At 37.4% G+C, this 16,881-nt stretch overlaps 1 protein-coding gene across 2 annotated transcripts in view; it reads right to left on the bottom strand.

Annotated features, from left to right (window-relative positions):
* LOC109917792 (liprin-alpha-2-like) overlaps positions 1 to 16,881 on the bottom strand; it is a 156,192-nt gene that overhangs the window by 125,617 nt on the left and 13,694 nt on the right. The window contains exon 2 of one of the 2 annotated variants that reach the window (XM_020517645.2): positions 8,165 to 8,411. The exons of the other annotated variant lie outside the window; for it this stretch is intronic. Coding sequence (XP_020373234.1) covers positions 8,397 to 8,411 — 15 coding nt within the window. The 3' untranslated portion in view covers positions 8,165 to 8,396. Of the gene's footprint in view, positions 1 to 8,164; positions 8,412 to 16,881 lie in introns of those variants that run through there. 2 annotated transcript variants of the gene reach the window in all.

Genomic DNA, 16,881 nt, shown 5'->3' with positions numbered 1-16,881 from the left:
ATACTGCTTGGCCTGCTGTGTTCATCCAGCTCTACACCTTGTTACCTCACCTAATTTTTCAGCAGTTTGTGCTAAGTTGGGTAGCTATACATGAAGTCAAACTCTTACTGCTATTTCATATCTATTTATAAAGATATATTAGGGATCAGTTCTTGACCTTCTTTCTATTAACTACAAGGACTGTCCTTTACACTGCAAGTTTTATTCAGTAACCTAAACTGCATGTGATTAATACACCATGTGATTTCCTCATTGCAGCAGAGTGGTGAAAGCATTAAAACTTCAGCAACATAAATAGGGATGGTTAAAGGATAGAAATCAAATTTGTTTTCTATCACAAAAATTGGCAAGTTCCAAATTAATTAACTAGACACTAGCAATGAATAAAAATACCCTGGTACATAAAAACTTCATGCACCAACCTACTTCCAATTTTAAATTGGCATAGAGAGAATTTGTGATGAAAAGTTAGCATGACATCTACAATTAGACAGCATGAGGACACTTCTTCATGCACTGACAGTCATCTTCTGGGGTCTTCACTACCATGGTTTAAATGATAAAATTCAAAACAAAATGCAACAAATGACTATATCACCCAAAAGAGAAAGTATTTCACCACACAACTTAGTTTACCATGAGACAAGTCAGAACAACAGTAATTTATTGGCGAGTACATACTTTGGGACATTTTGGCTACACAAAAGGCTCAATATAAATTGATGTCTTACTCTGTTTCTTTAAGTCACGAGTCATGTATAAACTATTCTTCAAATTAATGTCTGATTTGTAAGTTTGATTTTATTCTAACCATAACTCATTCAGGAAAGGCAGTATATTTTCTTACAAAATGGAGATAAGGATTTCAACTTACCCAACATTAAAATGTTCAGTCTCGACAAATAAAGCATCATATAGTGAGTTCCAGCAGTTTTCGTGCCAACCTTAGCTTGGTGACTATAAATTTGGCTCAGCATTGTGCTACCTTTATTGATTGTTACTTTACAAATGACTGGGCAATCTATCAGTCCCAGAATTCTTTTAGCCTCAGCATCAGTTTGATCAATACCATTGACTAAGTATGTTCACCACTCTAACATGCTGTAAGTCTTAGTTACATCCCTTATATACTCCTTCCATTTCTACCTACTTACAAAGGTTATTTCAATCCTTCGTCCTTTCTTAGTTATCTTAAACTTAACTATTGTGCTTTATGATATTTAGTATCAGCTGCAGATCATATTTCAAATTCAGGTCATGTAGATAATGAATATTGTACTCACTCAACTTTAACTCAAAAAGCTCCCACACCACATTGATGCTATCCCAATTAGAGTCACAAACTAGCAAATGGGATCTTGAAGAATGAAATCATTTTAATCACCAGCAAAGGGAGCATACAATCCAATACTCGTGTCCACATTGGACATATTGGATAGCACAGATCTGGTCAAGCATATGATATAACTATGCACCTATGTGACTATAATCAGACAGCTCCCAAAGCAGCAGTGTGGAGAGACACAGGTTTAATGACTGGCAGCACTCCTGTCACTGAAGGCTTGGATTTTCAATGGATTTTTATATTTGTGTAATATATTGTGTTGCTTCATAACATGAAAACTTTGAAATTTATCTTTTGAATGTCACAATACTGTATTATGACTTTTGCTGTTGTTTATGCCTGGGTCATATTAATTTTCAAGTGATAAAATGAGGTTGTAATGAAAAATAGCTTAAGAATTGCTCTAACTAACATACATTGCTGGTTCTTTCAGAACAAGATTTATTTAACTCTGAGCTTGGTTTTGGATAAACACTGCTTTAAGCTACTGCAGCAACCTTCATATGAAACCATCTAAAGTTTTCTAGTACTCTGGATGGATTAGATTAAAAGATGTTCCAATATCCACTTCAGATGTCACTCCTTCAAAGATAGCCATTTAATCCATTTACACCAATCAGTATTGGGACCAACACACAGTGGTTATCAATATCTTAAACTGCCCATGTTAAATGCATCTTCAGTTTAAACAAATCAACATTCATGCAAGGGTCTGAAACGTCCACACAGTACTCCTCTCTAATTTAGTCTCCACTACCCAAATGTCAAAACAGAGTTGTATGGTAATACTAACAGTAAGGGTGTCAGTGTTCACTAATGAGTAACTTAGACAGCAACATCTTTATTTTCCTGTCTAACTATTGATACAATGATTTCAGACATTTCTGCTCCTTTCCAGCTATGCTCCACTCATACGTCCATAAAACTCTACACTGAGATCCATATAATAGCATGGAACCATTCTTAAACACTAACTATTCAACAGTCCACAAAATAAAAGCTGCCTTCCGAGTGCTGTAGATAGGCCCTTGATGCCAGTAGGGGGGAAATTCCAGGACTCAGTAATAGTTAAGAAGAATGTTTCCAAGTCCGGATGGGGAGTGGCTTGGAAGCAAAAACTTACAGCGGAACACCACCACCTGGATCTCCTACCCTTGTACTTCTAGATGAAAGTGGTTGTGGGTTCAAAAGTTGCTGTCTAAAGATCTTTGGCGAATTCCTGTAATGCATCAAGGAGACAATATACATTGCTGCTGAGCATCAGTGGAGGAGGGATAGGAGGTTTATTGATGTGGTGCCACTCAGGTGGATAGTGTCAATTTGCTTAAATGTTGTTGCAGCTGCACCCATTCAGGCAAGTGCAGAGTATTCAATCACACTCTTAATTTGTGCCTTGTAGAAAAACAAGCTTTGGAGAGTCAAGAGGCGAGTTACTTGCTGCTCTTGTAGCCACAACATTTATAATGGCGAGTCCAGTTGAGTTTCTAATCAATAGTAACCCCTCCCCAAGGGGAGGATTCAGTGATGGCAACACCATTCAATGTCAAAGGGTGGTGGTTAGATTGTCTCAAATTGGAGATGGTCATTACCTGGTATTTGTGTGGCACATATGTTACTTGCCATTTTCAGTCCAGGCTTGGATGCTGTTGCATCTGGACATGGACTGCTTCATTATGAGGAAACGTAAATGGTGCTGAACATTGTGCAATCCTCTGCAAACATTTCCAACCTCTGACTTTGACAAGGTGAAGGTATGAAGTGAAGGTCTTTAATAAAGCAGATGATGATTCGGCTGAATCTACCTTAAAGAACTTCTGCAGAGATGACTAACAACCACAAACATCTTCCTATGTGGGACATAATGTTATGCAGCACTGTTGGTCAATCATAACTATAGCCAAATAATTCTGTGGCACTAAAAATTTAAATTTACAAATGTAGAGTCTTATTCCTTCTCAATTTAATTAATTTTTTTTGAAAATTTATATAAAAATTGTCTTTTGTTTTATCTATTGCTTGCCATTTCTCTCTTTCTCAATTATATACTTCTTCAATCTAACAGGTTCAAGACCAGTTTACATTTTACCTTCACATGCCACGGATCCATCAGATCAGATACCTAATGACATCAAGACGCCATTCAAAAGTACACAAACGAGCAGTTTTGGCATAATGAACAACGAATGCTATTCCTTCACAGTTGACCACAATGTCATGACCAACCTTACTATTTAGCAAATTGACAGGTTGTCAACCAGTTTGAAAAAGAAAGTTTGAAAAAAAAACAAAACAAAAAAAAAACATTTTCTGTACATCCAAGAAAACGTATGAAACTGAAGTTCAAAACTCACTTGATGCTGGTAAATGCAAACTTGTCCATGTGTTAGAGAGATAGTAGGAACTGCAGATGCTGGAGAATCTGAGATAACAAGGTGTAGAGCTGAATGAACACAGCAGGCCAAGCAACATCAGAGGAGCAGGAAGGCTGACGTTTCGGGCCTAGACCCTTCTTCAGAAATTTTGTCCTGACCAAATACCATTCAAAATAGGACTAACTTTTGGACAGATGTAAATGGCCAAAACAAGCAATACCCCAATTTTAGCATTTTTTTTCACTAACATGTACTGAAGCTTAAAACTAATAATCCAGCATCTTTTCTACTTTTGCTAAAAGTGGATGTGCGCTCATATCATTTTACACAAACAATTCTTGCCAAGTGTAGCATGAAGAGATGACCACAATTCCTCATCTCGTAAAAGCTGTTAAGCCAATTATGTATTTGTTGCAGTAACTTATAATGTCTCATTTGACTCAGCCTTATCAAACTAAATTGTACTACATAGCCAGGAGTTTGTCAAGTGAAAAATATAAAAAGAAAACAATGCAGGATTCACAGTGCAACCTAACAATTTTTGTTCCATAAAGGATTAAAACATATGGCTGGATGTGAATAACAAACCTTGCTAAGGATTGGAAAAATACAGATTATTTTGATTGCCCACTTCTGTAGCTACCCAGTTGGTGGAATAACCTGGATGCAATTTTATTTCCCATTCCAAAGGTTTCTGTACTCAAACAAAATTGATTTTTTTAAAACTTGATTTCAAAAAGTCCCTATTGACATATTTTTACATTGGACTTATTGAAACAAGGGGTCATGTTTTAACATTAATTTTAAAAGTCAAGAATATAGTTCAAGGACAGCAAATATCTTCTAATGATCCTAACACTGCACTCTAAAATCTCAATACTGTTCTCTTTCCAATCCTCAAGACAGGAATGTCCCATGCCACAACTGTTGATTTGCACAGTTGTACATGAGTTTAATTAAGGAACCAATGATATGAGACAAATGTTATGTAGAACAATAAATGGAGAAAAATCTAGCTAGTTGAAAAGGACAACAGTGTGGAGCTGGAGGTACACAGCAGGCAAGGCAACATCAGGGGAGTTGGAAAGTTGACGTTTCAGGTCAGGGTTCTTCTTCAGAAATGTTCATTTTCTCAAGAGTTCAAAATCTCCCAGGGCTTTTCTAGATCCTTGAAATTAAACATTCTTGGAATAGAGTCCATCAATCTCATCTTATTAAGAATAATGAAATGTTGTTGAGCTGGGACTTTCAGGGTGAAGGTGAACATACAAGCTCCGTATGCTGGAGAGTTTGATGTACCTAAATCAGCTACTCTATCAAAATTTAGATCTATATGCCATGCTTGTGCACAGGAGTTTGTTCAATATAGAAACCTTTTCTTTGAAAGATTGACCTTGGCAACCTGCTTCATTAAGCTTATACAGTTCATAGGTTTCTTTTATCAAGTTGACAGAGATCACAAATAAATTGCAGCAATGTACTTAATCTATATTGGTTAATTCATACATTGCATGTGATAAGCAACTAAAGTTGTTGCACTGGTTTAAATCAACATTAAACTCAGTTCAAACTGTTGTTAAGTCAATGACAGTTTATTGCTTAATAAAATGAAGTTACTGTAAATGTGAAACCAGAGTATTCACAGATCTTGATATGAAATTGCTAGTAAAATGCCATCACATAGCTAGATGTGAATCATCTCAAATCATACACAAAAGTCTAGCTCCAGTGATTAGAAAACAATCTACACCAACACTTCTGTAACATACTGAAGGAAAATTGCAATGTTCAAGGTACTGTCTTTCAGATGAGAGATTAAAACTTCCCTGAGAGGGCTGTATAAGCTCCCATAACACTATTTTGAACAGCAAAATAATCTCTGGTGTCCTTACCAACATGAAACAATTCACTGAATTCACTCTTACAAGGGTCACCTGCACACATATTGCAAATTTAACTGTTGACAGAGAATACATGTAGTAGCTGTCATTTCCTTCCAACATGTCTCCATTCACTGGTGATGAATTTTGATATGAATCAGATACTTGTTAATCTTCTACTTAAATGTGCCTTCCTTCATGACTAGTCAGTTGAAATCTCCAGAAGAACTTTGTCATGGTTTTAAAGTACCCCTTAATCTTAAGCATTTTAAATAATTGATGATCCTCTCATATTTTGATGGCTCTTCACTAATCATAACCATTAAAGAGCCATTAATGTTGTTCTTTTGACATTGATTCATATTGAGGGTTTGTTTCACAATTTAAACCTGTAAGGGCGGCCTGCGTTTAAAAGACACAAAATGGCCGAGAAGGATTAAACAAAATGAAACAGCCTGCTCTAGCATTTAAGTGAAACATAATGGTACCTTTGAACAGGAGGCCCTAAAAGCAACCATCTGAGACAGTTTGATAAGAGGATGCCTAAGGATAGACAAGTGATTGATTCCAGCCTCATTATTGAAAGGATGTTGTCCCATTAGGTGAACAGCAGCAGTCAGGACAAGGGGTGTAAATCTCAGTGAGCCTACTTCATTAAGCAGCTATGAAAACAATAGTTAAAGTTATTTTGTAGTAATTGGTTGTTTCTTTGAAGTTATTCACAATATTAACAGATAGGTTCTAGTTAAAGATTCTTCAGATAACCACAGAGATAGATTTCAACGTAAGAATAGGTAACACCTAAACCAAAGTATTAGGGGGAAAAACATTTAAACCTAGATGTAGAAATTAATTGGTCTCAGGAGATGCTTTCTTTATCTCTACAATAGATGCCTGCCTGGCATATCCTGGGCGAAATAGACTGCTCACAACTTAGTTAAAAAGTACAATTAATTTTATGATGGGAAGTTAATACTTCGAATCTTATAGCGGTTAGTTAAAACCAGCGATGGATGGATGGATGGATGGATGGATGCTTGGATGGATGTGTAAAATATAAGAAGAATAGCAGAATTTGATAAAGATAGCTCATGGAATACAATGAATAACAGAATTGAAGCAGTCTTAGAGGGAAGCAAATGTAGAATGGACCAAAGGAGTAACTTTGGAATGAGAATTAATAAGATGCATGGAAAGATCCCAAGGCCTGACAGGTACAATATCTGTTAAACACCATGAGATCACGACAACTTGGGGCTGTCCATAGGAATGCCCATCATTGATTAGGTGTTTCCCAGGATTGGCTGTATGGAATAAGGGGGAGAAGGACACAGTGACTATGCTGTGTGTGATTATTGTTACACAAAACGTATAAAAATGCTGTATTTCACTGTAAAAATCAGTGTCATTGATCTCTCTTCCAATCTGAGCCATGGATTAAGAGAACAACTGGGTTCTCATGTCAAGGCCACATACAGTAAAGATCTTTTAGCCCTCTCCCTGTATTAACCAGTTGTTGCTTGAATAAAGTCTGCCACTTGCCAGAATCTTGTCTGCCTCCTGAGTCTTTGTCCCTGATCAAGGGATGCTCTCCTACAAAACCTTTAACTGATCTTCCATTCCAGGTTAATTATTCAGCATCACTGCATGTTGTAAAAGCTCTCCACAATGGATACCGCATATACAGATTTCTAGCATGTATCGATGATTCAACATTCATTTTGTTCTCCAGGTAGAATTCTTATGGCTAAAAAGGATCAAGAGATATGGGGAGAGGGCAGGATTAATGTATTGAGCTCAGTGATAGCTTTGATCATGTTGCATTACACAGGCGAGGGGTCAAATGACCTACTCCAGCAGCTATCTTCTTTGTTTCTATGTAGAGTGAATTAAGCGAAGGCATGAAATCCAAGTGTGAGATCACAGGAAAGGAAGGGGAATAATTCAAAAGGTAGCAGATGTTCCTTGAAGCTAACTGCATGGAAACAAAGAAGCCTGAAGGCAGGTTATAAACTCAGCATCTTACCTGCAGAAAGGCATTTAGAAATGGGCAGTAGAAAGAAGAAAAACAAAATGAAGACAAAAGATAAAAATAACTCATTTAAAAACAAAGAATATGCAATGTACTAAATGAAGTACGTTGGAAATGCCATTAAGTAACATTGTTGCAAAGTCTTGGCAACAGAATGGACATGAACACAGCAAACTCAGCTGAAGTTTGCAAATTTGGTTTAATAGAAACCAGGTTGAAGAATGAGGCCTTTGTTTTACATATAATAATTTAGAGATTTTATTTGTGAATGTGGTGAGCTACCACTTTGTAAAAAGAAATTTGTTTTCTCGTTTTATTTCAATTTTATACAAATCTGAAGACAAGGAACATTCTCTTGCTGCATTAGGTATATCCAAGCTCTCTCAATTCTGCCAATCAGGACTGCAACGTTTTCAAAAGTACAGAAATTGTATTTTATATCTTCACAAAATTTATTGTACAATTATTCATCTGCAAAAATTACTGATTTTACTGTGACAAAGTAAGACAAAGATTTAAAAAAAAAATCACAGACTTCAAGACAAGTTTTATTTGTATTTCTTTGGTATATCCAAATCCTCCCTTGGACTTTTCTCTATATTATTCATTTACTTCTAATTTCTTACTTTTGCTTTCATTTCATTCTCTTATCCCTGCCTCTCCTTTGACTTCCTTCTTTGGGTTCTTCACTGGTAATTCTGCCTTTTTCCTACAAGGTTCCAGGGATGATGGAGAAACCAACAGAGCTTTGAGTCTACTGGAACTGATCAGTAAAGGTTGTCCTGAAATTTTAAAAAAAATACACATGGATAGCATTAGGAATGGAAAAATGAAAAAAAAAGTGTGGCCATCAGGTGATAAAGTTTTTAATCCCAACATGTAAGCATTATATTTGATTAACATAACCTATTTAGCCAAATAAGAATGAATGCTGCATTTTCTTTTTAATAAAGCCTGTATAGAATATCATTTAATCTGTTGCTGTTTAGCACAGACATGCATTTACACATACCAAACCAAACCAACTCAATACAACACATTACGAAGAACATAAAGATGCATGAGTCTATTGGAGATAGATGTTTAATGAACTATAAAAGGTGGGCATGACAGAGGCTACCATAGGTCACAAGTTTCGGTCATATAAAGATTAAGAAACTAGAACTCATTTCATTAAAAAAATTAATAATATTTGTCCTTAATATTGAACAATGCACTGATTAACTACATTTGCTCAGTAAGTAGCTTCAACACGTTTTCCAAGACGACAAGGCATGGGAGAAGTAGGCCATTCAGCCCACTGAGCCAACGAGAGCATGGCTGATCTGATAATCCGCTTTCCTGTCTTAGCCACATTATACTTCATCCGCAATGCAGTTATCCACTCACTCAGCTTGTCCAAATCAGAGTGAAGTTCTTTATCCATGTTAGTACGCTACCCCCAACATCAAGCGCTTCAATTCTGTATGCTAATCTCTTATTGAAAGGCTTCCTGAATTCCTATTAAAATCACATCCAGTAGCTCCCCTTATCACTTTTACTAGTTTCATCCTCAAAAAATTCCAATAGATTTGTTAAGCATGATTTCCCTTTTGCAAATTCATGCTGACTCTGCCCAATCCTATCACTGTTTCCCAAGTGCTCTGATATTAAATCTTTACAAATGGACTCTGGCATTTTCACTACCACTTATGACAAACTAACTTGGTCTATAATTCCATTTTCTCACAACCTAGTTTTTTTTTAAAAAATAGTGGAAGATAGCTAATGTAACTCCAATCTGTAGGCACTTTCCAATGTCTATAGAATCTTGTAAGGTGACCACCAATGCATCAACTATTTCTCGGACCACTTCCTCAAGTAGTCTGGATTATCAGACCTTGGATTTAACCACCTTAATTCCCATCAATTTCCCAAATACTGTTTTCCCAAAAGTCTGAAAATAGAAAAAAGTTAGGCAAACAGCAACTGCGTAACTATTGACAATCATCAGACAAAAGCCATCTGGTTCACTTTTGGATGGGGGAGGGGTGTGCATCTGCCCTAATTACTTGGCCTACACAGGACCTAAGAATTACATTAATGTAGTCAAAATGATCCTAACAAGCCACTTCGATCAAGGGGCAATGAATGCTGGCTTAGCTAGCAACTTTTACACCCTATGAACAGATTCAATTTTGTTTTGTGATTGTGATCCTCCCTTCTCCTATGGCCCCTTGATTATTATGTATTTTTGGAATGCTATAACTGTCCTTGACTGTGAAGACTACTGCAAAGTAACTAAAATCAACTGTTCTTGTGTTTGCCTTTAGTTTCTTTTCTCCATTTATTTTGTCCACCTTTTACTAGCTTTTAAACAATGTTCCCAACCCTCTGACTTACCATTAATCTTTACCACATTTTCTTTTTTCTTCTTTCAATGTGAAATTTATTATTAAACTTCACTGATTAACCATGGTTGTTTTGTACCCCTCCTAGAATCCTGCTTTCCCATTGGGGCATGCCTTTGCTGTCAGTCATGAACTATTGTCTACAACATCTGGCATTCTTCTGCAACTGTCTTTTCTGCTAAGGAGGGATGGTTTGCTCAGTTGGCTGGACAGCTAGTTTGTGATGCAGAGTGATGCCAACAGAATAGGTTCAAACCCCAAATAGCTCAGGTTACCATAAAAGATTCTCTTCGTCAATCTCTGCCTCCACTTGAGGCATGACGCCCTCAGGTTAATCCACCATCAGTTGTCTCTCCCTCCTATGAGAGTGTCGCCTTGTGGTAATTTTACCTTTCTTCTGCTAAGCTCCTGTCCTATTCAACTCCATACAATTCTGCCCTCATTCACATGCAATTACTGTTATTTAAGTAATTTTTGATCCAAGTTTCTCCCTCTCAAACTGAATGTTATGTTAGAGGCTCTTCTCCTGGGGATCTTTTTCCTCAGATCATCTATGAAATCTGTTTCATTACAGATTACTAGATCTAAAATAGCCTAGTTGGATCCACATGTATTATTCTAGTAAACTACCCCAAATACAAAAGATGAATTCTTCCTTGTAGCTACCTCTGCCAATTGGTTTTTCCTAACCTGCAAGATTAAAGTCACCCATGATTAATGTACTGCCTCTTTTACATGTCTGCATCTGATTTGTTCTCAGTCTTACTGAACAGCTACTGTTAAGGAGCCCATAACTTGCTTCCACCAGTGTCTTCTTCCTCTTGTTATTTCTTACTTCGATCCATAAGGATCCTACCTTCTCCAGTTCAAAAAAAAAATCAGTTCTTGCTAACATACTTATTCCATATCATATTAACAAATCTACCTCAATTACCATCCCTTCTTGTGTGCCCTTTTGAAAGGTCACAAACCTCTGAATATTTAATTAATCTATTTGTTTTATTTAATTAATCCCAGCTTTGATCTCCTTGCAACTTTATCTCCATGATAGCTATAAGATCACACCTATTAAAAACTCTATTTGTGAAGTTAATTCATTCACTTTGTTCTGAATAATGTGTGCATTCAAGTGAACAGCCATTAATTTTGCTTTTTTACCGTTTTCTTCTTACCTCACTCTGGATGTCATAATCAAAATAGCGGCCCTACAATGCTGCCACATCCTTTTGCTTAAAAGCCTATGTTATGCCCCTCCCAAATCCTAACTTCTAAATTTGTTTAAAGCCCTTGTTATTCAATTTGCCAGGACACTGGTCCTGAATGATTTAAGTGAAGCCCATCTGACCAGAGCAGCTCTCTTCTACCCCAGTTCTGGTGCCAGTGCTCCATGCACTAAAACCTATTCCTTCCATGTGAAACTTTACTCTGACATTTTTTATACCATGCAAATATTCCCGTGGCTCAGGTAATAATCTGGAGAATATCACCCTGGAGGTTCTGTATTTAGGTTTAGCTCTTAATCACTTACACTGTCTTTTCCACTCTTACCATTAGTACCAACATGGGCAAGAATAGCATCACAACCACCCCTTGCCAAACTCCAAGTCCTTCTCCCTTCCCCAGGAGATGTCCTTAACCATTACAGCAGGCAGGCAGCACAGCCTTCGAACACATGCCAGTGGCTGCAGAAAAGTGTCAACCCCCTAAATCATACTGTCTTCTACCATTACTACGTTCCTATTTCCTCACCCCACTTGAATGGCTCCCTGTATCAATGCTGTGGTCAGATTATTCATCCTCCCTACAGTTTCCACACTCATCCACAGGTTGTAGGAACCTTGTCACTGTTGGACAATTGCAGGGACTCAGACTTGAGGGGTCCCCCCTGCCTTGGGTCACATATTGGCCTTACCGACAATCATGGCCTGCCAACAAAGATGGGAGGGTAAGTTTGAATTACTTAATCTAATGGGTGTGCCGGTCTCCTTGAGCAAATTGCCCAGGTAACTTTCTCTCCTCCTTGATGTGGTGCAACGACTGCAACTCAGACTCCAGCTCTTCAAACATAGGCCGGATGTTTCTTAAACTGCGAACACTTCTACAGATGTGCTGTGAATCACCTTATTGTCCAGAAGCTGCCAGTGCAGCACATCATCTGACCTGTCATCTCCATTATAATTGTTATTGAAATCACTCTTATTCCTGCTCTGTACACTTTGAAGATCCCCACTCTTCCCACTTTATTACAAATTACAACTTAAATTAACTTCAGATAAATTGAAGACTAAGACACTTTTTACTCAGCAAATGCATGCACTCAGAGAACTGTTTCCTTTAAACAGGAACATAACGGAAAGGCAACAGAATGGGATTCTGAAGTTGCTGGCCTTCTGAAAGCCAGCATACGTGTAATGGTTTGAATGGTTTCCCTCTTTCTGTGCTGTAAAATGCAACCAGAATACCTCTTCTCAAACCATTACCTGCTATATAAAACCCTGGTTCAGTCACATCTGGAGTACTGCATCCAGTTCTGGTCGCCTCATTACAGGAAAGATGTGGAAGCGTTGAAAAAGGTGCAGAGGAGATTTACCAGCATGTTGCCTGGAATGGAGGTTGAGAGCGCTAGGGCATTTCTCTTTAGAACGACAAAGGATGAGAGGTGACTTGATAGAGGTGTACAAAATGATCAGAGGTATAGATAGAGTGGATAACCAGAGACTTTTTCCCAGGGGGCATAATTTTGAAGTGAGTGGAGGCAGATATAGGGGTGACGTCAGAGGTAGGTTCTTTACTCAGAGTGTGATCGGGGCATGGAATGCATTGCCATAGAGGGTAGTGGAGTCGGCCTCATTAGGGGCATTTAAACAGCTATTAGATAGGCATATGGATGATAGTGTAAGGTAGGGGTGGAGATAAAATAAACCTTCGGTTTAGGGTAAAAGTTCGGCACAATATCATGGGCCGAAGGGCCTGTATTGTACTGTTCTATGTTCTATGCACTGGGCATGTGAAGAACACACAGACATTGCTCCAATGATACCAGAGACTCTATCCTTGACTTCATGCCGACATTTTAATCTGTTTAGTGCGTCAAATTTCAGGTCATCAGTAGTATTATTGCATCATTGGATGCCAATTAGAAACACTGATTCGAAAGAGATCTGAAATGGGATTATTAAGCTGCACACACATCGGAAATGAATCTATTTTCTTAAAAATGGAAAATGTTGGAAACACTCAGCAGATCTAGCAGCACCTATTGACTAATCTGTTTCAGAATGAACCATACCTGCTCAGCATTTCCTTCTTACTGCGAGCATCTGCAATATTTTGCTTTTGCCTTCAATATTGGCATGAGGGGTAAACAGAAGAACACAGTACCAAAAAGTTCATCAAACACCAATGAAATGGAATTTCATGACCACTTCAAAGCACTGTTTAAAAAAAATGGAACATGAAAAGGAAAGACAACTGTCTCTTCAAATGTAATTCACATTTGTTTCTTTGACTGAATACATATAGTTGATAAGAACATAATTCAGGTTTTCATTCCATTTTTTCTGTCACAATAATTTATAAAATATCCCACTGCAAAAATACAATAATAAAAGAATTCAACAATTTGAAACATAGAAGGCAAACTGCATTTGAGTTTATTTTTCACTTCAATCATGACAAGGTCATGACAGCCAACAAGAGTTGAACATTCTGACACGGGTCAGAACTATTAGCTTAATATTACCCAAATATGAATGCAAAAATAAAAAATATTTCAATTTGATCTATTTTATTCAATTGATTTTTATTGATTCCATGCAAAAGACATTAAATATAATTAGAGTCAATTCAGTAGTACAGCAACTTGCAAAAATGTAATCGTAAATGCATGAATTCAACACATACACGTGCAACAACAGAATTTATTGTTTCGTTCATTGTGCTTTCAACACCTTGGTAACATGATTTTAGGACCATGAACTGCAAAAAGCAAAGGCAGCACTGCATTTTTTGAACAGGATGAGCTCAAGATCTGGATTCCAGGGGAGGTTGGATACAGTTTTTGGATGCAAACAGACTTGATCGATGGTACAGAAGTCAGTGCAATTTGTGACCATTGAGAGGATCAGCTTTTTCAATGCCAAAATGCACTTGTTAAATCATATTTTCCAATGTTTGGGCCAATTATCTTGTTTAGCTTCTTTGGGCCAGCTCCCTGGATTCTAGAGTTTCTCTAAGTGAGAATAACTTTCACTGGGGTTCTGAATTTAAATCATTGCTGGAATCTAGATGTAGCAAAGGTCCCAGTATTGAGTTAAATTTCTCAATCACCCTTCTCATAATTCAAGGTCAGCAAATCCACTTATTTATTCTTCTCAAAGTACAGCAGACTACCTCGTATGCAGAAATTAGAATAAACTCATGTAAACATCTCTCACTTCAGCATAGCACCTTGAAGGTGCATTTGGGCTTTGGACAGTGAGAAGAGAGGGAGTAAAAGGGCAGGGATGCATCTCGTGTACTTGTGTGGGAAGCCACTGTAGGAGAGGACAGCATTAGGAATAAAGAGGGCTGGAAGAGAATGTCATGGAGGGAATAGTCCTTTTGAAATGCTGAAAGGGGAGAAGGCGTGTTTAATAACGACATCACATTACATGTTGCAAACATAACAGTGGACAATCCTTTGAATGTGAAGGGCTGATGGCTTGGAAACGAGGTTAAGGGGAATGTCAGTTCTTCTGATAATAGCAGAGGCAAATTACCAACTAGTTGGTGCTTGGAATTTTCTATTGTAGTCTGCAGCATCCTTTTCTGAACTAAGCTGCTTTGCAGCAAACAATGGAAGTCTCCAGAGTGTTCTCAGAAACAATGCTACAAATGGCTGATTCCCTGCCATACCTACTTTGCAAACTCACTAACCGTTGTTACAGGTGCAATATGGCCCCATATTTGTATAATGCTGAGCATAGCCTTCCATCATTTAGCAACTGGTACAAAACATTTCTAAAAACAAACATTAATAAATAAGCAGAAAGCAATGATAAAAGTAACCAAATCGAGTGACATGGTCAGATGCAAAATAAGGATCCTTTCAATCTGTCAACCAAGTGCCTGATCTTCAATTTCAGAGAAATCAGTCACTGCACAGATTACAACTGGCCACTGCATACACGCTAGAACAAAGTCTTGTACCAAAGCAAAAGATTTCCTTTCACCCGTGGCTCAATTTCTCCATATCCTTCCATGATAGCTTTCCTAATTCAATCCAACATAAATTCTAATTTGCACAAGGTAATGTAATACCTAACCAGGCACATATTACTCCTATGTTGATCACAAACTTTGCAAAAGGCACTGCCCCATGCTTGCCTGCTTGTTTTAAGTCCTTGTCATTCCTAGTTACATGAACCTCAAAACCTTTAGCAAGGTTTTCAAATTTGCCCATGTCTTTAGTCATTATTTCTACAATCTTAGGCAGCTCAATGTTCCAAATTGAGTTTAATGTGAATGTTTTACTCACACCAGAAATTTCAGCACAGCCTTAAGCCACCTGAACTCCAATTCCCTCTCACCTTGGTGACATGCTTCCCTACCACTCAGAAATCCATTTGACATTTGGTTTCAACAATTTTAGCATTATGTAAACAATCAAATGACTAGTTTTATTTTGCAGAATTCAAGGCAAATAAACATTGATCTCAGCAACCTAACACGTTTTCACCCTGAATACACTCATTAAGATCCCATTGCCTGCATGCTGACAAGTTAATTCTGATGACATGAAAACAAAAAGAAGCTTGCTACTAAAATATCAAAACAAAACCAAATGTGCACCAATATTTTCAATCCCGTTCATAATATCTGAACTACTTCAATATTTGTAAACCACAGATGTAACTCCTTTTAAAATAAAAAGGTCATTAATGCTCACTTTCCAAAATTAGTTATTTTTTCAATTGATGACCTACACTAAATATAGCAACAAAACAAAATTCATCCACACTCAAGGATTGTAGATTTTCAAAGTTTTGTGCCTCATTACGCCACTGATGCGTATCTGCAGTTAAATTATAATACTGCATCACAAATGAGATCAGAACTAAACAGTGGAGTGCCTTTATTCTAGCATTTCACTTGCCAGTGCCAGAAGCTGCAAGGCTGACAACACCAGTGTCTTTAATATAACTTTTTTACTTTTTACTGTAAAAGCTGTTGGTGTCCATCACCTCCAATTCGAAGATGCCCCCATGCTAGGCATAGATGGAAGAAAGAAGCAACATGATATTCTTGATCCATACCACTACAAAACCAATTGCTTATCTATCTGCAAAGGTGATACTTAGTGGATCACTTTAAAATTCATGTCTTCTGACAGGTCTCTGTTTGGCATAATCTACACCCATGACATCCAAACATTTGGATTTTGACCAGCTACTTGGCACATAACAATGATATGCAATTTGTGGCTTAAAATTCATTCAACATATTGACTTATGAATTGCTCACTTCCACATTTATCTTTTACATCATCCAATGCCCACTTGTTACTTTCTTTGACAACCTTGACATGTAACATTTACAAATATCAGTACTACAATGACAGGCAAACCTTTCTGGCAATGATATGAAATTTACGAAAAAGATTGAAGTATTCTCACAATAGCAGAATATTGTTAATGACAAGCTGTAGTTATAAACAAAAACTTAAAACAATGAAAACTTTAAGAAACAGATGATTAAACAGGGATGGAACAACGGGGTTTTTACAACTATGAAAGGTTTTGGAAGGGTAGAAAGTGATAGCTGGCTTTTCCGTTACATTGCATTGGAAACCATGTCAGGATTGACAGGTATCAGGAGTCAT

This window comes from Rhincodon typus, chromosome 25 (assembly GCF_021869965.1).
Source record: "Rhincodon typus isolate 14 chromosome 25, sRhiTyp1.1, whole genome shotgun sequence".
Taxonomy (NCBI): domain Eukaryota; kingdom Metazoa; phylum Chordata; class Chondrichthyes; order Orectolobiformes; family Rhincodontidae; genus Rhincodon; species Rhincodon typus.
The sequence above is the reverse complement of the archived record's forward strand: the minus strand, read 5'-3'. Positions and strand labels throughout refer to the sequence as shown.